This window comes from Chrysochloris asiatica, unplaced genomic scaffold (assembly GCF_000296735.1).
Source record: "Chrysochloris asiatica unplaced genomic scaffold, ChrAsi1.0 scaffold00009, whole genome shotgun sequence".
In the NCBI taxonomy this organism is placed as follows: domain Eukaryota; kingdom Metazoa; phylum Chordata; class Mammalia; order Afrosoricida; family Chrysochloridae; genus Chrysochloris; species Chrysochloris asiatica.
In genome coordinates, this window is record NW_006408527.1 from 1,011,085 (window position 1) to 1,036,727 (window position 25,643).

The following is a 25,643-nucleotide window of genomic DNA, read 5'->3' on the forward strand; positions in this document are numbered from 1 at the left end:
ACCTGACAACAACAACAACAACATATATGTATATATGTATTGTTGTTGTTAAGTGCCATCGAGTCAGTTCCGACCCATAGGGACCCTGTATAGGGTTTCCGAGGAGCAACTGGTGAGCTTGAACCACCGACCTTGCATTTCACACAGCTTTGCAGTCTGACGCATTAACCCACAGCGCCACACCAGGAGTCTGTATATATGTATATATACAGAGAGAGAGAAGAGAGATGGTGGTGGCAGTGGTTATGTGCAGAGAGAGAGAGATGGCGGTGGTGTTGGTTATGTGCTGTGGAGTCGGTTCTGAGTCATAGCAACTCTGTACAGGGTTTCCAAGGCTATAAAACTTTAGAGGAGCAGAAAACCTCTTTTTCTCATGCAATAGCTGATAGTTTCAAACTTCTGACCTTAAGGTTAGTAGCCCTACTCGTAACCACTGCACTACAAGAGCAGTGCCATCATGTTAAGTGCCATCATGTCTATACTGACTCATAATGACCTTATATACAAGGTCTGCTGGACTACTTCCGCTGGTATGCTGCACAGCAATGCAGAGTGTGTACAAGTCATCACCTTTGATGAAATCACAGGCTGCACACTCACACACAATGACCCCAGGCACTAAGCAACGAACTAGGAGATAGAGCAAAAGCACTAAACATATTATTAGGTCAATTATCTGCGACATGTCACAAAACCATGACCTAAATCTCCAAACCAATGGAAAAAATTCCATGAGATTTCTGGTTGTACACAAGCAGCTTCAGCAGCTACACTTTTGTTGTTGTTGTGTTATTGTTACAAATATATTTATCACACAACTTTGAACAATTCAACTTTTGACAAATGTACACCTTATTGACAGCAATTACAATAATCGTCTGTGCAATCCTACTCTGAATCAATGCATTTATTCTCTCATTGGTATCACCAATTTTTTTCTCTTTCTTTCTTTTCTTTTTCTTAAATGTTTTATTTTGAATTATGTGATAGTTTACATGGGAGAACATTAGTTTTACATTCATTCTATCATATAGCATTTCACTGCCATGGTTACAATCCTCTCCATGTATCATCAACCAACCAAAATGTATACCCTGCAAGCCTGACCCCCGGTCTTCAGCACACAGCCCTTCTCCCTCTCTGGGTCTAGAGTCCCCAGCTGCTCCATCTCTCCACATCATCATTTCTGCCTCCATTTCTGGTGTCACTGTTTTGCTGGGTAGGGTCCCACACTCTACTCTTCTCCATTGATGGCCCCAGGGATCTCCATTCCTGGACTGTAAAGTCAATCACTCCCCTCCTTTTGCTACAAAATGTCTACCTTTACATTTCTAACCCTCACAGTCAGTCCTGATAACAATTATTCACTGTTGTGCCACGTGAGTGCTATCCCCATCTCCTTTCATCAGCCCCACCCAGACAGATTGGATAATACTCAGTGGAGATTCTACCTTCCTCTGCACCCTCTGGATCTAGGCTCCCTCTTGAAAGCTTGTAAGCCAATCACTTCTTGCCTTTGTAGCACCCCCATGTTGGGTAGCCAATGTCCAAGTTATCCATCCCTGTCTACTCTGTGTATGGAGGGAGTGGAAATGATCCTCGCTGTAAAGATTTGTTCTCTCTTTTGAACTACTGCATCCATTGGTGTAGGTCAAGTTCATCAAATTGTATCAGATTACTCTTTTTTTCCTCTTCTTTCTGCTTCTAGTTGAGCTCTGAAGCTAGGTCAAGAGGATATTGTCTGTAAGTGTAGGTGTACTTATGCATGCACCCTCTCTTCTTATGAGCTCCACTCTAGTCGTCTGTGGCTATGTCACTGACTCTGGGACCAGGAGTCCCTAGCATCACCAATTTTTAATCCTTCAACATTTCCAATATTTATAGCTAGGAGGCTGTGGGATCAACAGAAAACAAGGACAGGATTTTCAATCACAGTGTCTATGTGGAGTGCCAGGCTAGGATTTAGAACAGTCACAAGGAACTATAAAAGTGATGTAATACACTATTTAATTCTGGATCATCATTTGGAACTGACTCCACAGTACACCACCTTCACCATATTTTGCTGGTGTTGTTGTAGCAGAAATTCCACAAGTGACTTTAAAGAACAGAAGTGTGTTTTCTCACAGATTTTGAGCCTTGGAGTGTGCATTCAGAATTTTAAAATTCCAACAGCCTATTTTGAAGAAAATGAAAATACACATTCTCAAATTCACTTAATAATGAATGATGAATCTTGAAAGAGAAGAAGAAAGTAAGAGGACTCATACTTCTCATTTTCAAAACATACTATAAAGCTACCATAATCAAATAACTATATTACTGTCACAAAAATACATATATAGATCAATGGAGTATAATTGAGAGTCCAGAAATCAACCCATATATTTATGATCAACTTAATATCAACAAGCGTAGTAAGTGCGTTTAGTGGAGAAAAACCAATGTCTTTTCAATAATGGCGTTGAGCCAGTGGAATCGCTACATGCAAAAGAATGAAATTGGACCCACACCTCCCACAGTATATGAGAATTTTTATTCAAGAATATAAACATAGGGGAAGGTGGCAAGATGGCGGATGAGGCAGAAAGACTGTAGTTACCCTCTATAACAGAGATACAGAAAACCAAATGAAACAGATGTGGGTGATAGTCCTGGAACTCTGAGCTTCAGATGAAGGGATAGAGAAGTGGATTGAATGCTTACTTGGAGAGAGAGCTGAACAAACAACAAAATAAGGAGAGACTGGTGATATGAATCCATAACCAGACAGGTGCAGCCATTTTGAGATTTTGTGAGTGACTCCAGAGACAAGAAAACTCATTGGCAATGCAGACACCTACCTGTGACTCACAGAGACATATCTGCAATTTTTCTTTTGTTCCCCATACTTTCCAGGTAACCAGATGCAAACCAACCCCACCCATGTACACCCCTAGAGAAGCTCCTGCTCTCCTGGTGATCAGATCTGCATGGTGGTGAGCACGGAGTTGTGGATCCCATTAAAGGAGGTAGGGCTGCTCTTTGCATTGACCTTGTTTAGGCGGGTCCTGATCCACATCCTCAGTGTTGGCCTTGGGCAACCCTGGGCTAGCCCTCACTAGGAAAAGCAGCTAAACAGATATATGGGGGAGGCAAAAAAAAAAAAAAAAAAAAGCACATAAAAGAAATGGCTGATTTATGCTGGTTGTCAGGCCAGCTGCCTCAGTGTGGTCATCTTGAACTTTCACAGGTGATATTGAAGGCAAAAGGGCAATAGGTGGTCCAGAGGCATATCATTTATTGATGGGCAAAAAGGGAATCTTTTTTCTTTTCTTTTCTTCTTACACCCTGCATTACCCTTGTGACTAGAGGTGTGACCAGCCCCCATCTGCATACACTCCCAGGTAAGCTCATGCTCGCCAGGCTGCTGAAGTTGCATCAAAGTGTGTAGGGAGTTAGCAACACCAACCCCCCACCTGGAATCAGGTGTAGCCTATTCCAGACCTGCAGAACTGGATCTAGTCAGCCTGGACTATAGAGACCTCTTAGTCCTGGCTTCCTTTGGGTCAGACATACCCTGGTACCCTAGCTACTTTGGGATATGCATGAGTGACTTCAAGATTAAGTGCAAAGAACAGATAACACCTAGGTAATACCATCTGCTGTACACTGGATCAATGACAATAACCAACATCAGCCAAATTCATCCTAAAAACTTCACATATAGTGAACTGAGAAGAGTGCCAAGGTCTTCTCCTAATACTACCAGGGGGGCCTAAGAATATGTTAGCATACAATCTTCAACTTAATACAAATACAACAACATCACACAGTCTCAAAAGCAGCAGAAAATTTATGTTCACATGAAGAAACAAGACAGAATGGCTCAAAAAATAAACTAAGAGGCAGAATTAGAAAACAAAAAAAAAGGCATTGGAACTACCTGAAAAAGAAATCAAGAGAATGATATTTCTGCCCTTCCAAATGATTAACAGAAAGGTAGAGGAAAACAAGGAAGAATTCAGGAAAGCACTATAAGATAAATCAAACAAAATAGGTAAATGATTGACGATAATACAAAACCTACAAATAGAAATCCAGACACTTAATATTAAGATTTCAGAAAGGGAAAATATATCAAGAGGGAAAAGGAATAGATTTGAATCAATGGACACCCTCATTAGTGAGATTGAAGATAAATTTCTCGGTACTAGTAAGCTAGAAGAACAATCAGTAAAAAGAATACAAAAATCTGAAGAAAGCATAAAATTCATATGGGACAATATGAAGAGGAATCACTAATGGGTGATTGGAATTCCATAACAGGAAGAGACAAAGAAAAGCACAGAAAAGATAGTTGAAGAGCTGTTGGAAGAACATTTTCTTAATACCACGAAAGGCAAGAAGATAAAAATTCAAGAAGCTAAGCAAACCTCTAACAGGATAGACCTCTAAAAGAAAATCACAAAGACATATCATAATCAAACTCTCCAAAATCAAAGACAAGGAAATACTCCTGAAAGCAGTTTTAGAAAATCAAAAAGTTGCCTACAAAGGAGAACCAATAAGATTAAGTTTTGGTTTCTCAGCAGAAACACTACAAGCAAGAAAGCAATAGGATGATATATACAAACTTCTGAAAGAAAAAAAATTGCCAAGAATCATATAACCAGCAAAAATGCACCTCAAATATGAGAGTAAAATGAGAACATTTCCAGATAAACTTCTGTTTAAACAGAAATTAAAGGAATTTGTAAAAACCAGACCAATTTTACAAGCAATACTAAAGAAATTTCTTTGAATTGGGAACCAACAACACCAGACAATAACAGCTAGACATACATGGCAACACCACCCATAATTCCATCCAGATATAGAAGTATCCAAAGTAAGACAAACTTACAAGACTGAAAATAGGGAATCAAATATATCAATCCATAACCAAGATAACTGCAAATCAAAAAGAGGGAAAACTATAGTTACAGACTTCCAAATGACCAGCAAGTCAAGTAGATTTTAAAATAAATGGACTGGTTTAAAATGGGGAAGAAATAAATAAATTAGGGTAATTTCAAAGAAAATCAATACATCAAATCAAGAAAAGGAGAAACCATGTAGTTTTTGAAAATATTAAAGCAACAACAGTGAAGAAATTGACAAAAAAAATGCACAAACAAATTTAACTCAGCACAGAAATATATGAGCAACACCACAAAAAACACCCACAGCAAAATGACTGAATTCAATTCATTGTTGTTCTTGTTATGTGCTGTGGAGTCAGTTCTGACTCATAGTGACCTTGTATAGTGTTTCTGAGGCTGTACATCTTTACAGGAGCGAAAGCCTCATCTTTCTTCCTCAGAACAGCCGATAGTTTCGAACTGCTGACCGTGAGATTAGCAGCCCAATTTGTAACTACTACACTACCAGAGCTCCTTAATCATTTCATACCTATCAACAATTACACTAAACATAAGTGGATTAAATATAACAGTCAAGAGACAGAAATTACAAGAATGGATAAGAAAAAAAGATCCTTAAATATGCTGTCTACAAGAGATAAAATACACAAAAAATAAAGATAGATTGAAAAAGCAAAGGATAGAAAAAAATGTCAAAATAATGGCAGTCAAAAATAAGCAGGAGTGACAATACTAATTTCTGATAAAATAGACTTTAAGGCAAAAACCAGTATAAAAGAAAAGGACATTATCACATGATTAAAGAATCAATTGCACAAGAGGCATAGCCATCATAAACATCTATGCTTCCATTGAAAGAGCCTCAATGTAAGTCAAATTCTAATAGAATTTAAGAAAGAATAGACCACTCTACAATAATAGTATATTTTAATACACCACTTTGAATAAAAGACAGAACAACTAAAAAGAAGCTGAAGATACACAGAAGAACTAAATAACACAACCAACCAATTTGGCCTCATAGATTTATACAGACTGCTCAACCCAACAACCATACACATTTTTTTTTTTTCAATTGCACATGGAACATTTTCTAGAATACTTGTTTTTCACCAATGCCTTTAGTTCAGCTTGGATTTCTTTCTTCCATATCATTGGTTCTTGATTATATGGTACCTTTGTAATGGCTGAACATTGACCAATTCTTTTTGATACAGTGATTCTGTACTTCTTTCTTTCTTTTCTTTTTTTATGCTTTCTGTGCCATTCAATATTTTACTCATGGAATTCTGCAGTATTCCAAGTCAAGATCAAGGCTTGAATTTTTATTTCAGCTCTTTGGGCTTAAAAAATGTTCAACATTCTGGTTTTGTAACTCCATATCTATGCACAGTTTATTATAATACTTGACATTGTTTTCTTGAGCTGCCCTTTGAAATTTTCAGCTCTTTTGCTTCATCTTTTATTCTAGTCACTTTAGATTCTCTGTGCTCAAGAGCAAATTTCAGAGTCTCTTCTGACATCCAGTTTAGTCTTTCCTTTCTTTGTAATGATCTTTTACTTTCTTCTTGAATAATCTTCTTGATGTCATCCCACAACTCCTCTGCTCTTCCATCATTAGTGTCTAGTGCATGGAATCTGCTCTTGAGACAGTTTTTAAATTCAGGTGGGCTTGTTTTAATATTCTTCAGCTTCAGCATAAACTTGTATATGATTTGCTCCACAGTCATTCCCAGGCCTTGTTTTGATTGATAATGATAGTTTATATAGCGTACTCCATATCACTCTCAGAAGTACCCAATGTTCACAAAAGATTACATTAACCCTAAAATTTGTGGAAGTAATAAAATTGTTAAGCCTGCATCAGTGACTGTTTTCCAACCATAATTGTTGTTGTTTGTTGTTAAGTGCCATAGAGTTGATTCCGACCAATAGCGACACCCTGTATAGGGTTTCCGAGGAGCAGCTGATGTGCTTGCACCACCAACCTTGTAGTTCAAACGGCTTTGCAGTCTGGCGCATTAACCCACAGCACCACACCAGGACTCCCCAACCATAATTACTGTCTAATAATGTATGGTGTCCTGGTATGGCACTGTGGGATAATGTAGTAGACCACAAGGTTGGTTTGAACCACAAGGTTGGCGGTTTAAATTCACCAGCCACTCCTCAAAAACCCTATACTGGGTCACTGTGAGTTGGAACTAACTCGACAGCACTTAACAAAACAACAACAACAACAATGTATGGGATAACTTACAAAACAGCCACTATCCTATCACTGATAAAGAACAACAAAAGTTGTTTTAGGCAAGAATGCTATCTTTGATGGGAAGTTAAAGTAATGACTTTTATGCATATCTGCCGTTCACATTTAAGATGAATTTAAGAAATTCAATATCATGGCATGCCCATAAATAGCATTTAATGCTTTAATCCTCCCACCATTCCCCCCGGAATATAATCACATGCTTTCTATTGGATTTCTGTTGCCTTTGACTAATTCTATAGAACTGACAAATTCACGCTTGTAGTTCTATGTGTGGAGTTCTGGTGTGGCACTGTGGGTTAATGAGCTGAACTGCAAAGTCAGTTTGGTCATCAGAGTTGGTGGTTCAAGCTCACCAGTCGCTCCTTGGAAACCCTATATAGGGTAGCTATGAGTCAGAACTGACTCGACGTCACTTAACAACAACAGTTCTATGTGCGGCTCCTTGTGGAATGACAATGAGACAGACTGTGTTATAATATAGAAGTAAGACCAGGGAAGTTCTATTTAAGTTTGAGTTAGAAAGAAAATAAATTCAACATTTCTTGAGAGTAATTTATTCAGTATTTAAAATAATTTATTTAATATCTGTAATATTAATTCTATATTTAAAATGGCTGAATATCACAGACTTTTTATGGGATAGAATTAAGAGCACAGTCTTTGGACTAGTATAGTTCTAGTTTGAGTCCTTTCACTGCCAATTATCAGTCTTGTGACATTGGATAAAAGTTGTAACTTCTCTGAGCCTCAAACTCCTTGTATTACACAAAGATAACACTATCATTTTGCTATATAATTCTGAAAATTGAAAGGCATTATGTTAAAGAATTTGTCAGATAATATGTGTTTGAAAAGTCAACTATTAGGAAGGACTTTCTTTTTTTAAAGCTTTTATTGTGAATTAAGTGATAGTTTACATGACAGAACATTGGGTTTGCACTCAACCAATCACATTTTGTTTCATTGCAATGATTACAATCCCCTCCATGCACCATCAGCTAATAGTATTTGCCTGTATTCCCTCTTATTTATTTGTTTGTTTGTTTGTTTTAATGTACACAAAACCACACATGAATAAAGAATCATTTAAACAACCCAAGGGCATGTTTTGCAAGCCAGTCTCCTGCTGGCTAAAAGGGACTATTTTGAGAGCATTAAATATACTTTAATCTATTTGTTATCATTTCATTCTGCTATGTGTGCATCCTTGTTCTCAAGTTGGTTGTCCATTTGTTAGCACATCTGTATATTCCTCATAATTAATATCTGTTTTAACAACATATGGTTTAGTGACTGGAAATCGAGCCTTGCCTTCTGTTTTCAATTTGTTCATGACTCAACAACTCAATATATGTGTCTGAACTTTAGTACTCTATTCTGGAAGCTAGAATTTAAAATATAAGGAAATATGTGATTCAAATTTTTAAATACGTGCCAGGCACTGAGCTATACAGATAGGAAGCATATCAATAAAAGACCATGTTTATCATGAAAAGGTAAATGAGTGTGCCAGAAATCTAATCTCTGAATTGAGGATGTAGTTTGTGATGGGCTGGAGTCAGATTCCAAGTGAACCCAGCTGGAAGCATCACATCTGAGTGAAATGAGCACAGAAAAGGTTGATGGGAACACCAGGCACTGGGACTAGGCTGAGAGCATTATTAACCCAAATGAGCCCATCTTACAGTCCCCCATCACAATGCCACTTAAGGGCAGGATCCTCAGAAAGGCAAGGTTTAATGCACATCTGGATGTGAGTTTCTAACTTCTGAATCTCCCAAAGCACGTAATACCTCTCTTACGCTGTTACACATTGTTTTGTGCTATAGTTACTTAAGTCATATCTTAGCTCTGTTTTAAATATTATGTACATGGCTTCATCCACCTTTTTACTTTTTCTTTTTTTTTTACCATCCCCCCTTTCCCCACACACAACCAAGAGCCTTATGCATAGTGATATTCAATAGCTTTGAGCATAAAATTAGACTTAATACAAAAAGTATAGGCTTCTTTTATATCTTAGTGCATCCTTGTATTTCACTGTTGTTAACACACAGACACATAAACAACAGCACTGCAACAATGACAACTGTGGGAAGTGGTCTGAAAAAGAACTTAATAAACTCATATTTAAAGGTATTTTTTTCCTGTAACTTTTCTCTTCTCATCACTACAGACTTGGTAGCCATCAACTTTATCTCACATGGAAAAAAGTCTCTATTTTTGCTTTGTTTACAGCTCACCACTAGAGTTCTTTCAACCTATGTGAAACAAAGGTTTGGGGCACGTATAAATCAATTTCTGATGATATTTGTTTGTTGTTGTTTTCCTTTTATGTAGAGAAGAGTCTACAAGGGTGCATCATTTAAAAGCTTAATAACACCATACATTCAAAAAAGTATACCATCTAGACTAGTTCAGTCTGTGATTTAATTTATTGCTAAATGCTTTGTATTAATTTTGCCTTGGAATGAAGGTTAGATTTGAAATAGTATTAAACATTTCCTTCCTTGGAATTTATAGATGGGGGTAGCTGTTTTATTCAGTTTCCGTGTCGAATTAGTATTTACTGGACAAGATGTGTTGATTCAGGAGGTTGTCTGTGGAGTGCTCGCCCCATGAGGATCATATTAAACTTGAGAGAAACCTTTTGAGCAACATAGCATGTTGGAGACAATACATCAAGCTGATAGATACACAGCTCTTCTGTTAAGAAACTACTGGTGGAATTATGGCTGATTCCAGTTATTGCTTTGGTACTAAGGAGCCTCTGAGGAATAGGTCTAGGATAAAAGGGGTTAAACAGAGGAGAGAGAAAGGATTCTAGAATTTCATGCTGCTGAAAACATACAAAATGAGGAATTACATGTAAAGAATTTAAGATGATGACTCTGATTAGAAATATTTTGCAATGTTAAATCATCAAAGTGTGACCAATTGAATGGAGCACATCTCTTATGGTCATTCAGAAAAGAATAAGGAGCTCTGGTATCATAGTGGGTTACGAGTTGAGCTGCTAACAGCAAGGTCAGCAGTTCAAAACAACCAGCCACTCCATGTGAGAAGGATGAGACTTTCTGCTCTGATAAAGAATTACAACCTTGGAAACCCTATACAGGGTCCCTAGGAGTCGGAACTAACTCCAAGGCACATTAGTACCAGAAAAGAATCCATAATACTTTATTCATATTTTGGAGCCTACTTTTGGGTATTCCTTTGTTTTTTCTTTAATAGCATGGCAGTGCTGTTTTGAACACAAGAAGGGAATTCTGTATACATATTAAGAACTCAAGTTTGTTCATGTTGATGACTTTTCAGAACTGATTTTCACTCAGAATTTGAAGTACTCAGTCAATGACATAATACTCCTTCCTGAAAATAAATCAGGCAAAAACTAATCAAGAAAGGGGACTTAGTTTTATACACAAGCATTGTATATTGTATTCATATTGCACTTAACTTTCTGTCTATGCATTTACAGTAATTATTTATGTGTGTGCATATGTGTATAATTATATATGTGTGCGCATCAATTAAAGATGTATATCCCATAAAAACCACCATTGTTAAAGCTATTTGAACTTACAGATAAAATATTAATACCTAGTATTTAGCAATGAATGTCTTATAATCCAAAGATTTAAAATTAACTATTGATTGAAAGTTTCCCTGGTCAGTGGTTTTATTGCATTTCCTTTTCATGTCACTGTTCCACTAATTGAGAGAAGTATTTCATACCATTTCCTCTCTTTTCAAGCACCCAGTTCACCCTCCCACATGGACACTAAGATGTTGCCTTTCACTGAGAAGATAGGAACCACTGGAAGAGATCTTTGTTATAGTCCCATCACTGAATAGACCCACCTTTCGGAATCAGTCTCTGCATTCACTATGGGGCAACGGGTGACTGCCCCTTTTCTGTTTGACAGCCATCTGCCCAGAGTCCACTCGATGGCAGAGGGCACTTCACAGGTACCTAGGTTCTCTTTCCTCTCCACCACACAAGGACTTGACTCGGACAATTATTCACTCTTTTCTTAGACTATTACTTCACCCTGTTTCTACTGGAACAATAAGCTTGCAAACATACCACCATATCACCTATTTTTAGAAAACCTCTCTTTGGTACTGTGAACTTCTCTAGTTGCTGCCCCATTTTCTACACCCCTTTAGAACATGATCTCTCAAAGAGATGTCTGTGTTCACAATACCCCTGCACTGCCCTCTCATTCTCTTCTCACCCTTCTCTAATCATACTGCCAGGCTCACCACTGCGTTGTGCCTATTCCCGGTAGGGTTAGCAAGCACCTCCATTTGAAAAAACATACAGTTTATAATTCTCAGTCTTCTTTTCACTTACGTCTCAGGGACCCAGTGCAATACATCATTTGATTTGGTGACTGCCTGTTGCTTCCATGAGTGTTGTTGATCTGAGCAAAATGAAGTCTTCGACAACTTCAATCTTTTCTCCATTGATAGGAATGGTGTTTATTGGTCCAGTGGTGAGGATTTTTGTTTTCTTTACATTGAGATGCAACCCATCCCGAAGGCTGTGCTCTTTGATCTTCATCAGTAAATATTTTAAGGCCTCTTCATTTCAGCAAGCAAAGTTGTATTGTATGCATATCACAGGCTGTTAATGAGTCTTCCTCTAATCCTAATGCCATATTTTTCTTCATGTAATCTAGGTTCTCAAATTATTTGCTCAGCATACAGATTGAATAAGTATGGTGAAAGAATACAGCCCTGGTGCACACTTCGTAATTTCAAACCATTCGATATTCCCTTGTTCTGTTCAAACAACTGCCTCTTGTTCTATGTACAGTTCCTTATGAGCACAATTAAGTATTCGAGAATAGTCATACTTCACAATGTTGTCCATAGCTTGTCATGATCCACACAATTAAGTGTTTGTGTAGTCAGTAAAGCACAGATGAACATCTTTTTGCTGTTTTTTGGGTTTTAGCCAAGATCCATTTAATGTCAGTAACGATATCACTCGTTCCACATCCTCTTCTCAGAACTAACCCAATGGCACTTAGCAACAACAACAATGTTGAGAAACAGCTTCAGAGCGACTAGGTGATTTTTTTTTTCCCTAAAATTTTTAAACTTTATTTAATTTAATAGTATGCTTTATAGTGTCTAAACTGTGATAATAGTTTTGGATCAAATGCTGATATTATCTATTTATTCAAGATATGCCAGTTATAAAGGGTATTCAATAGCCAGTCATCATGTTAATTAAAAAAAATTAGAATGAGGTTTAGTTTCATTTTATTACTGTTAAGCCCTATTGTTTTTTAAGTGTCGTGGAGTCGGTTCTGACTCACAAGTGATCATGTATAGGGTTTCCGAACCTTTAAATCTTCACAGAAGCAGAAAGCCTTTTTCCTGTGGAGCTGTTGGTGGACTCAACCACCAACCTATGGTTCATAGCCCAGTATTTATTGTATGGAGCCACCGCCCTTATAGAACTTTCAAATGTATTTCTTTGGTCGATTGTATTAAAGAGTTATGCTGAATTCAGGATAGAGGTTCAACTAGACTAGGAAAATTAACAAATATGCCCCAATTTGTAACATATTTTACAATATGATAGCAAGAAGTGCTATTGAGTCAGTTCCAACCCATAGAGACCCTATATAGGGTTTCTGAGGTGCAGTTAGTGAGCTTGAACCTCCAATCTTGCAGACCCAACCCATTTTGCATTGGTCATTAACCTACAGCACCACACTGGGTTGTTGTTAAGTGCTGTCGAGTCGGTTCCAACCCATAGCAACCCTGATAGGGTTTCTAAGGAGTGGCTAGTAAGCTTGAACCGCCAACCTTGTAGTTCAAACTGACCTTGTAATCCAGTGTATTAACCCACAGCACCATACCAGCAGCTAAATATACATAAAGTATATTACAAAAACCATACCCAAACCATTGCCATCAAATCAATACAGACTTTTAGTGATCCTAGAGTAGTGATGTGGCACTGAGGGTTAATGCGCTAGACTGCAAAATGGGTTTGAACAACAAGGTCATCAGTTTAAGCTCACCAGCCACTCCTCAGAAACCCTGTACAGGGTCGCTATGTGTCAGAACCGACTCGATGGCACTTTACAACAACAACTAACAGAACAGAACTGCCCCTCAGCATTTCCAAGGCTGTAAAATGCCACACCTTTCTTCTGTGGAATAGCTTGTGTCCTCAAAGCATTGACATTTTGGTTAGCAGACCAGTGCTTAATCCACTGTGCCAACAGATTTCCTTTGAGGAGTATAGTCTTCATATTTGTGTGGGTGAGAATTAAGGCTGGAATGTACTATTTTTAGCCAATACTGTATTCATCTCTTAGAAATACTCAATTTCACCAAACTTCCCTTCCTTAAGAAAAAAGAAGCAAACAAGAACACGTTGCTTTCTGTGTTGTTGTTAGTTACCATAGAGTCCTCTCGAAGGCACCTCAACACAACAAACTCAGATCATTCTGTATCTGGGGGAAGCAGATCACCAGGTTTGTCTTCAAAGCCTGTTTTAGTCTAGACACTCCACTGAAACCTCTCCAACCTCACAGTGACATGCTAGTCTCTGGTAGTAGAGTACACTGGCTGGGAATTAGACCTGGGTGTCCAGAGTGGAAGATGAGAAATTCTACCTCTGAATTACCATTTTCCTTTGCTTTATGTGTGCTATCATGATTAAGATGCCCATGGCTAATACAGATGAGGAGAAAATAAAATGGGCCTATTTCAATATTAATTTGCTTGGTCTGTTGAACAAAGAGTTAATTTCAAAAGGTACTTTCATATTTGCTTCACTAAATCCCCTACCTGTTTTCAATTAGGTAAGCAGAAGGACAGGTGGAATGTGCTGCATATTAATTTGTCTTGCTGTTCAGGGGCTGGTTTTTAAGACTGAAATATTAATGTAATTGTGTTGAAATGAACAATCAGGAAGTACAGGAGTTCAGGAAGGAAAATGTTAAATTAAATGGACTATGTTTAGCATTGTTGTTGATCCGGAGGAACAGTTTTTCCAGTATATGGAGCATTTCAATTCCTTTCAGCATATGTTCTCCACAGTTTTCTCTGCTCTAATTCATCTGTGGTTGTCGACAGCTCCAGATGGCGTCCTGCCTCCAAGGCTTTCATCTGCCGCTCCAACCAGTCTTCAGGTTGTCTGGTCTACACCAGTTCATAACAACGCTCCCGGCTCTCCCAGATACCAACTCCAGATGAGAACTGGCCGCTACAACCATGGATTGCTAGAGTGAGCATTCCATTTTGCCCATCCTGTTATCTTTTATCCAAGTGTACAATGGAGACCTAATTTTTATTACCTTAATAATTGAAGAACAGGTCAATTCTCATTTACAGAAAATAAGGTTGCCTTTTAAAATTCAAACAAACAACAAAACAACCTAAGAAAAGATTAATTGTCTTACAGGAATATCTGTTGTTAAAAATTTATGTAGTATCTAAAACAAGATTTGTTGATATTTACGTTTTCGGAAAAAATATATTGAATAAAGCAGAGATACACTTGAGTCTAACAGAAGACTGCATGATGTGCGTCTACAAAGTTACAATACCTACACAAATTCCACTTAACAATCAGTCTCAATACGACAGCTTGTATCTTGTATAAATGCAAGGTTACAGACTCTCAGCCAAATGGCCACTTATATTAAACGAGGTACTATTTGACAACACAAAATTGAAGCACTTAAATATATCTTGACATTCTCTGAAAAACCTTTGCAATGAGATTTTGGTTGTCTTTTTATCTCTTTGAATGTCTGAAACTTCTTAATTAGCATTCTCTTCCCCAAATAAGTTATTTTCCAGTCCTTCTGCATCATTAAGCTATGAAGTGAGAGATCTCCAACCGTACACAGTGTATAAGTTTCGGCTGGTTGCCTCCAATGGATTTGGCAGTGCTCATAGCTCTTGGATTCCATTCATAACCAAAGAAGACAGTAAGTGCTCCAAACAATACAATGCTCAAATGTCTTCTGCATTTGGGAGTCTAAAACATCTTCACTTTTTTCAAAGCAAAGAAGAGATCCTCTCTTGATCTTTAGCACAGTGATCTTTTCTGAGTGCAGGGAAGAAATCACCAGACAGAAGAAAAATGTGAACTTGGAGGTCTGGAGGAATGAGCTTGCAGATAGGAAGAAGTAATTTGTAATAAATTATGATATGGCCCCATTCAAGGTGCATGTAGGTACGCTGCAGGAGAATGCCATTTCCGGGTCTATTACCAAACGTTATGGTATCTGCTGTTTTAGAGGAAATCTGGCAGATAGAAGGTGAAATATAGACCTTATTTCATGAAGATGCGTAGAAGTGCTTATAAGGGGGCTTCAAAATTTTGTGGAAAAATTCCATTTTCTTTTCATTTCATTTTTCCATAAACTTTTTTAAACCCCCTTAGTCAATTTCCTGGCAACAGGTCCCCTTGTACTTTTTATTGACCCTGGAAGCCAGCCTTAAAAATAGAGTACAATCCGATAACAATAATTCTGCATGTATTACAAAGGATAGATTGGAATTGCTTTATTCATCCAATAAACAGAAATTTCTGGATTGTAGTTGAAAAGTTATATTTGCATATATATGACTCCCAAGGCTTTTGTGTGTCATTATGTACCATCAAGTTGTTTCTGACTCTGTACAGGGTTTCCAAGGAGTGGTGGGTGGGTTTGAACTGCCAACCTTATGATTAGCAGACCAGTGCTTATCTTATAGTGCCACACTAGGATTCCTTTACAAAGTTAGGTATGTAAAATAAATGTATAACCATAATACTTGTTTTTGCACAAATTACTTCTACAAAAACATATCTGGAAATATACTTTTTTAAAATTTAATTTGGAAATTGAATCAAGATACAAAAAGGAAATGGAGACACTGCATCTTTGATTAAATCGGCTTTTATCTTTTTTAAAAAAGGCTTTTATTGTGAACTCAGTGATAGTGTACATGGCAGAATATTGGTTTTGCACTCATCCTATCGTATTTTGTTTCATTGCAATGATTACAATTCACTCTATGTGTCATTAGTTAACATGTTGGCTTTTGTTCCCTCTTTGTTTTTTATTTTATTTTATATGTACACAAAAACACACAGGAATATAGAATCGATAAGAGAGCACATTCTGCAAGCCTGCCTCCTGGCCACCAGCACACAGCTTTTCAGTTTCCATGTTGTGTTGTTGTTGTTAAGTACCATGAAGTCAGTTCCGACTCATAGTGACCCTACACAGGGTTTCCGAGGTTGTAAATCTTTACAGAAGCAGACCGCCTCATCTTTCTCCTGCGGAACTGCTTGTAGTTTCGAACTGCCTACCTTGAGGTTAGCAGCCCGATTCGTAACCACTACACTGCTAATCAGATGCTCTATCTCTCCATGTCATTACGTCTGCCTCTGTCTCTGGTGTCACTGCTTCTTTGGGTAGGATTCCACGTCCCACTCATCCTCTTTCCTCCTGATGGTCCTAGGGTTCTCTGTTCCTGGAATGTAAGATTAACTACTCTCCCCTTTTTGTTACACAACTTCTACCTTTAAAGTTGTGACAATCGCAATTAGTCATGATAAAAATTATTTATTATAGAATCAAAAGAATACTATCCCTCTCCCCCTTCACCAGACCCATCTAGACAAAATGAAAACTATTCAGTGGGAATTCTACCTTCTCCCGCATTCTCTGAAACTAAACTCCTTCTTGAAAACTTGTAAGCCAGTCACTTTGTACCTTTAGAGGCCCCTTCCTCCTCATTTTAGGTAGCCAATGTCTATGTTGCCAGTCCCTATCAACTGTGTGTACTGAGTAGTAGGCTTGATCCTTGATGTGAAGGCTCCTTCCCTCTTGGTATTTTGAGCTACTACCTCCATAAGTATAGGTCAAGGTCATCAAATTATAGGAATTTACACTTGCTTCCTGTATCAAATTTCTTTATCTTCCTCTAGTCGAGTTCTCATCATCAAATCCTCCAAGTTAAGACAAATGGGTACTATCTGCAAGTTTGGGCATTCTTGCATGCCTCCCTTCACTTCATATCAGCTGACACTTCATTTTCTGCTGTAGTCCAGTGGCTAGGTCAATGTCCATGGGCTCAGGAGTTCCCAAGTCTTCCCAAACTTCAGACCAACCAGTCCTTCCTCTTCTCTCTTTTATCTCAAGGTCAACAGGAGTCTATGGAACATGGTCAAACTCAGCCCATGTCTTCATCGCTGCGTTTCCCCCACTTACACTCACAAGTAGACTAACACAGTCACCAGTGAGCTTATAAACCTGCTCATGTGTTCCCTTTGAGTTTCAGTCTTAGAAGGGGGTTTATCCTAAAGGGCCTTGATGTCTTGCCTTGATGGTTCCCATGCAAACAGCTTGCTTGTTCTTCTAATAGTCAGTGTGGCTTTTTTTCTTTCCCCCTACTGGTCTTTCTTTCAAGACGTACCTTCTTTCTGCTTCATGTTGGTATGCATGTCCTTTCAAGTGGGAATGTCCTGTTTCAGAATGTTCTGGATGGGGCTCAGGATTCCATCTAAGACCCTATACTCTACAAGGTTCCACAAGAAGCCTGTTTCACTGGGCAAGTTCTAGAACCCATTTTAGGTATTCCAATCAGTTATAGGCAGAAGACAGGTGTACAAACTTTCTATATTTCCCAATATTCCTTTCTATCCCACTCAAATGTCTATTTTACAATAGTAGGCTAGGGAAACCAATGTCCACAAGAGAGTCAAGCACCTTAACATTATTTCCCCTCTTTTAACAATTCAGACTAGGCCTCGATCTCTGTATCACAGAGCCCTGTTGTTCCAAAGTTGAGTATATATCACTACTTACCTCTATCCCATTTAGCCAATGAAAACCTACTTAAGTGTTCCCATATCTTCCTTGTTCTTCCACTCCTTGCCCCCTTCTTGTGTATTGCCCTCCCCTTCCTTGGATATCACCCTCCTTATCACCCAAGCTATGCTGTGACTATCCCCTAACCTGTGTCTTACTGTCCCCTCCCTCCTGCCCCTGGTAACCAATAAAGAATTTCTTTCTTTTACTAGGGACTTCTTTTTTTAAGCTTTTACAATAATGGTGTTATGCAATATTTGTCCTTTTGGGACTAGTTTCACTCAGTATAATGTCCTCAAGTTTCATCCATGTTCTGAAGTGTTTTGGAGCTTAGTCATTGTTCTTCAAGATAGCATAGTATTCCATTGTATGTATGTACCAAAATTTGTTTGTTCATTCTTTCATTGATGGGCACTTAGGCTTTCACCTTCTTTTTGCTATTGTGAATAACGCTATGGCAAACACTGTGTCCATATATCTACTTGTTTTCTGGCTCATATTATTTGTGACTATATACCAAGTATAGGAATTTCTGGTTCAAAAGGTCTTTCTATTTCCAACTTTATGAGGATGTGCCATACTGTTTTCCAGAGTGATTGGACCATTTTGCATTCCCACCAGCAATGTAGGAGGGTCCTAGTCTCTCTGGATCCTCGCCAGCATTTATTGTCCTCTGCTTTTTTGAACTTCACTGTTATTGCTGATATGAGATGATATCTCATTGTTGTTTTGATTTGCATCTCTCTAATGGCTAATGATCGTGAACATTTGTTCATATATTTATTGGCTGCCCAAATGTCATCCTTGGTGAAGTGTCTGTTCAGTTTTTAATTGGGCTATTTGTCTTTTTCTTGTAGAGGTGTTGTATTTTCCTGTAGATTTTAGAGATTAGTCCCTTGTCTGATAATGTCGTTGCAAAAAAATTTTCCCATTCTGTGGACTCCCTTTTTACACTTTTGATGAAATCTTTTGATGCTCATGAATAAATTTAATAAGGTTTTAGGGTGAATTTTGTCAAAACCTTTAATTCGGAACTTCTTAGATGTTGTTGCTCTATTGGTTAATTGTCATGTTACCTCTACAGCCGTTGAGGTTCTGCGTGACTTTCAAAAGGCTGAGTACTAATCAAAAGACGTAATATTATAAATAGTATGAATTACATATTAAATTATTGCTATTGTTAAGTGCTGTTTAGTCAGTTCTGGCTCATAGTGTCCCTATATAGGGTAGAGTTTCCATGGATGTAAATCTTTGAGAGCAGAAGGCCTCAAATTGTTATATTTCTACAATATTGTTAATTATACTATTTTGCAAAGACAAGGCATCCAATGCGACATAAATAAAACTTTTTAGTTTTTATAAAGCTTCTTTTTTTTTTTTAAATTAATATAGAAAAATAATATGTAAAATTTAACCTTTTCTTCCAGAATGCCCGACTTACTCCCTGGGAGTGAGTTGGGTACTTTCCAGGGATAAAGCTAATCATTTGATCTCAAGGTATCATCTGATAAACTGTGTAATAAACAGCACTTGAGGTCCAGCAAGCATTAATGCCCCACTGAATATAAATTTTGGATTTCCTACTTAGCTATGACAGCATGTTTAGTGGTACTCAACAAAGGTTACTTAAAAATAATGATTCAGCTGAGCAGAAGTGATGGCTCCATAGAATGCCAGGTTGAAACAGCTGGAAAGGCTCTCCTAATTTTGGAACCCACAATATTCATTCCTCAGTAGTAGTCTTACCACAAATCTTATTGTATGAGGACCATCTCCTCTTACCTACAGGCAAAATGGCAACACTTAAAGTCCAAAACACCAATTAGCACAGCATCCCTTGAGCAACTTGCCTCTCATCCCAACCTATCATAAAAGGAAGTGTTCTTGTTGTTAGTTTCCATAGGGTTGCTTTTGAGTCACGGTGAGCCCTGTGTGCTTTATAGGGTTCCACAGGACATGATCTTCGAGAAGCAGATAACCAAGCGTGTATTCCAGCGTACCTCTGTTGTTGTTGTTGTAAAGTGCCGTCGAGTCGGTTCCGACCCATAGTGACACTGTCAAGGGTTTCCAAGGAGCAGCTGGTGAGCTTGAATCACCTGCCTTGTGGTTCAGTCTGGCTTTACAGTCCAGCCCATTAACCCACAGCACCACTATAAGTGGGTTCAGATTGCCAACCTCTGGGCTAGTAGTCAAGCAGTTAACCATTTGAGTCACCCAGGGACCTAAAGAATTTCTTACAGACGAGACTGTATGTGATTAGGATTTTCATGCCCAAAGCCACAGTTATTTTTGTATTTTGAGGATCCTGGATTTGTGCCACGGTGACACTGTAGGATAAGCACTGGACTGCTAGCCCCATGATCAGCAGTTCCAATCCATGAGCTGCTACTCAGAAGAAAGATGAGGCTGTCTTCCCATCAAGATTTACAGCATTGAGAATGAAGCTGATGGCAGCGGGTTTGGTTTGTTATTTTGGATTTGAGGTAAGCAGTATTAACCCTTCATCTTTGTCAAATTTGAGTCACTAGATTACATAGGCTGTATCAACTCGAGAAACCCAGCCCTCACTTGTATTTAATAAAACAAGTTGCTATCAAGTAAATTCACAGTGACTCCCTTTTGTCAGAGAAGAATTGTGCTCAGTAGAGTTTTGAGGAGCTAATTGTTCAGAAATAGATCTCCAGACCTTTTTTTCGAAGTTATCTCTGGGTAGATTTGAACTTCTAACCTTACATTTAGCACCAGAGTACATTAGCCATTTGTATCTCCCAGGGACTCCTTTATTTAAAGACTTTCCCTCAAACTCCTACTTCCTGTGCTCTGTCTGCATACTTTGCAGTCATTTACATTATCCAGGAGCCAGACAGTGAAGTTACCAGCACAGACTCACCCCTGAGACAGACAAATATAGAGACAGTGTGCTCTATATTTTGGGTGTCAGTGGAGACGGATGCCATCTCTAAGAGGCTGTGCAATTGAGTTGACAAAGACTGAATGATTGGCACTGGGCACAAGCAGTTTTTCTGTCAAGACTTCAAAGTATTGTGTATAAAACCACCCATATTGACAGCTCCATGCCAAAGTTGCACTTTATACTTGATCCAGACCAATACCGGCAGCTCCCAAAGTGCAATTTCCAAAATAGAAATTTCACATATCATCTTACAGATTGAAACAGAAACGTGACCTTATGCCCACATTTGAATTTCACGCAATCACTAGGCACCTTTCTACATCCACCACAGCCTCAGTACTTCTCTATGCCTAAACAAGGCACCCATGGCAATATTTGTAGCTTGATAGTTCAAGACCGTGATTGTCCCCAATCTGTGGCACAGCTGAAACCATAGGAGACATCTAGGCAGGAAATGAGCTGCAGCCAGAGACACACATGCCTGAGTACAAAGAGACGTTCTCAGGGATAGAAAAAAAAGGCTGTGAGGAATTTTAATAGATTTTTTTTCAAATAATTTGTCATTTACATCTGTGTGCCACCAATATACAGTTCCATGCATTTTTAAAAATCTCATGTGCTGATGCCAAATAATAATAATACACCTTTCCTATGAATATTTTAAATCTTGTTAAATGTGTGTTAATAAAAGATGGTGGTTCTAACCAACTTGGTCAGTGTACTGTTCAGCTATTTGCAACTAGATAAATACAAACAACATGTGAGTTCTTATTTATTTATTTTTTCTTGGCGGCTCGTAATAGAAGCACTTGTCTTGTCTTTATCTTGCAAAAATACATTAAACCGTGTTAGATTTGGGAGTGTGTGATTAATAAAATGAAGACCTAGCAGCTGAAATTTCAGACATCTTTCAACCAAGTATAACCTTTACACCTGATTAGATTATTTCCCCTCTATTTTGTGCAAATATTTTCTGTATAGTGTGCATATGTAGAAATTATAGTTGCCGGGAAAGGGGTGTTTCTGCCAATTTCAGTATAAATGTGAGCATACTATTTTTTCTACTGTGTCAAATATAAAATAACATGCTTTGCTTCAAAATTTGGATTACCCAGATTACTAAGAACCATTTAAGCTGTTTCTCTCAAGAGTTTTCAGGTAACAAGACTGAAACATACCTGATTATTTCAGTCATTTTATGACTGACATATATGGCATAAGCAAGCAGTCAGATCAAACTAATGAAATCGTTTTCTAAAAATCATTTGCTTAATTCTTAAAAAAAAAAAAAAGGTCCAGAATTGTCAATAGAGAAGACAATTTAGTTACCAGAAATTTTTTTAAAAATCTTTAAAGATGTGACCATGTCCTCAATTTCATAGGTAAAAATTCCTCCTTTATATTTTAAGCACTAATCTAAGAGGCATAAATAAGTACAAGTAATAGACTCCATTCCCCCTCACTGCCAGGAATTTAGTTAGGTTTTTGTATGTTCATTACTTTGCTAACAGACTGTTTATCATTTTTGACTAGAGTATACTAAGACGTAGAAAGGTATATTGTATTACTGTGCAGTGCAACTTAAGTACTACTAAGTTAAAGCACAACTTAATTTTTTCCTCATGTATAATTGCACTGGGAAGAAAGGATGGGGCAGTGAGGAGCATTATTGTGACATTTGGGTTCCTGGATGTACTTAATTCCTCAGCAGACTTGATTCTTTTTTTTTTTTTTTTTTAATTTATTATGTTTAGGTTAAAATTTACACAGTAAATTAGCTTCCAATTTAACTCTTTTTATACAAATTGTTCCATGATACGGGTTACAGTTTTTACAAAGTGTCCACATTCTCAGTATTTGTATTCTGTTTTGTTATGTTTTCACTGATCTAGCTCAACTTCCCCTCCTTGTCTCACTAGCTTTGCTTTTGGATACATGTTGACCCTTTGTTCCAATATAGTTGTTTAAGGGACACATTACTCATGAATTATATCATTTTATAAGTGAATCTATTATTTGGTGGAAAGATGTCCTCCAGGAGGGGCTTCAATGCCAAGTTCAGAAAGTATCTTAGGGCAATAGTCCCTCTAGTCTCTATGAGTCTAGTAGGAATGACCTTTTTAGGAATTTGAGTTTTGTTTACATTTTCTTCCTATTATATCCAGGACCTGCTCTTGTTTCCCTGGCCAAAATTTTGCTAGTGGTAGCTGGGCACCATCTTGTTCTTCCAAAGAAGACATGGCTCATGTGGGCTCTTTCTTCGGTTTTTTCCTTTCAGTCTTTGGTTTCCATCATAGTCTTTTATTCCACATGAATAGAGACCAATAGTTGCATCTTAGATGACTGCTCTCAAGCTTTTAAGACCCTAGCTGCTACTCACTGTGAAGAACATCAACTTTATGAACTATGTTATGCCAATTGACTAAGTTATTCTATATGACTTTTGTCCTAAGCTAAGCCTTTTAACCTGACAAACCAATCCTTCAAGATGTTTGGTTATGTCTAGGAAGTCTTTGTAACTGTTCTCCCTTATGCTATATTATGTATGTGTATATACATACTGCACGCAGCACCATGTATGTACATGTGCCTACAGGTACACCTATACTTGCATGCACTCACATATGCCTTTCTATGCCACACACATTTTTTTTTGGTTGTTATTACAGTTGTTGCAAAATTATATATGTTAGAGCATTTATAAAAGTTATCCCTTTTTTATGTGTACTTCATAGTGTCTTCATTTATCTTGGTTAAGTTGTGTAGAATAAAACTATAATTGGTACTACCTTTTCCATGACCAAAAATAGCAAGTGTCTACTATTTAGAAAGCTAAGCCCCTCCCTCTCTTTCACATCCCACGTAAACACCAAAGAATGTTTTTCTTTCTGTGTGTATATTGATTTCTTACTTTTCATAATCATTGTTGTTTTTAGGTGCCATCAAGTCAGTCCCAATTCAATGATTCTGTGTAAAAGTGAGCAAAACGTTGCCAATCCTCCACTATTCTCACAATTATTACTGTTATGAGCACATTGCTGTAGCACCTGTGTCAATCCATCTCATAACATGTCTTCATTTTTCCCACTTACCCACTACTTACCAAGTATAATGTCTTTCCCTTATAACATGTCCAAAGTATGTGAGATCAAGTCTTGCCATGCTCACTGTTTTGTTGTTGTTATACCAATCTGTACATGTACACCAGTCACAGGTCTCTAGACAGATGACATAGGAGCTCACATTATCAGTTCTCATGTTGGGGTGTGGGCTTGCACCTCTGGTCACCAAGTGGGCAGCACAGAAGTACATGGCACTTATAACTGGGGCATCAAAGTGGCGGTTGACAACAAGACACACCACTGATCATTGGGTCAGCGTAGGTGCAGCGGGCAATGCTTGTGTGATACCATCCATTGATCTGGTGGTGCAGGAGTAGGCACTGCTGATGGCCGAGTGGTGGGGTACCAGGGTGGGAAGGTAGGGCATGTGCATTATTCACTAGAGGTGTGGGGCAGCTGGTTGCTGGTGTATGTGCTATGGATTGCTAGATTGTGGTGGTGGAGGAGGTGTGTGCTTCTGGTCTTCAGTGGCAGGGTGGGCAGTCATCACTAGTCATGGGTGTAGCAGGGTGAGAGGCATACTGCTGTCACTAAAATGTTAGGGAGAGTCGGGTAGTGTACTCTTTTGGTCACTGGTGTGACCACCAGAACACTCCCCACTGAGTGCAGCCAGAAATCAAGGCTTGGCCCTGACAAAATACAGTGGTTTTGACCGGGGGGCAGGCATACCAGGTATAACCTTTGGTTGGTTGATGATGCATGGAGGGGATTGTAACCATGGCAATGAAATGATATACGATAGGATGAATGTAAAGCTACTGTTCTCCCATGTAATTATCACATAATTCACAATAAAACATTAAAAAAAAAACCAGTGGTTTTGGGGCTGGCCAGAGCCCAGTTGTCTCCAACTACTACTCCATGAATCCCACCATCTTTCAGTGCCTTCAACCCAAATGACCAAGGGCCTCTGCTGGTAAGTTGTTCTGTCTTTGTTTTCTGGCTCCCTCCCTGCTCTGTGGTTGCCTGCATCCCTGGAGCTTTTGCCCACCTTCTTACACTATCCTTCTTTAAATGTGGTTCGTGTTATGTCCACCTTGTTTCACTCTAAATTGGTTTACATAGTTATCTCTGTCTCCTATGGGGAATTTTGTTGATATGCCTCACTGTGGTCTTCACCGGAAATGCTGCAAGATGGCTGCATTGCACCGAGCCAGCTGGCAGGCCCTCTCTGATCCATAAGTCTCCTTGTTTGCTGCTTTCATCCAGTTTTACTTTCTGTTCGGTGTTCAGTCTAATTCTTCATCCTTCCATTTGCTGCTCAGCGTTCCAAGTCTGTCATCTGTATCTGTTTCACTTGGTTTCTCCTGTGTTTCTTCTGTATGGAGATAAAGTATATATGTCTAAGCTGCCATCTTGGGCCATCTCTGCCTTCTTTGAAGATTTCATAGTAGTTACAAAGGAATAAAGCTTCTTCCAGAATAAGAAAGAAAGACAAGGCAATGTTAATTAAAATCTAGATCTCACACCAAATACATGTTCCTCTTTTGTTGCCTGTTGAAATTCATCAAGCAGCAGCTCAAATGTCACCTCCTCTTCGTAGCCTTCCATTGTCACTGCACTCTTAGAACTTTGGTTTGATTT

The 25,643-nt window shown here is 38.3% G+C and overlaps 1 protein-coding gene across 1 annotated transcript in view; it reads left to right on the plus strand.

Annotated features, from left to right (window-relative positions):
• Positions 1 to 25,643, plus strand: part of USH2A (Usher syndrome 2A (autosomal recessive, mild)) — a 1,370,557-nt gene that overhangs the window by 917,557 nt on the left and 427,357 nt on the right. The window contains 2 exon segments of the mRNA XM_006834191.1: positions 14,287 to 14,441; positions 15,005 to 15,146. Coding sequence (XP_006834254.1) covers positions 14,287 to 14,441; positions 15,005 to 15,146 — 297 coding nt within the window.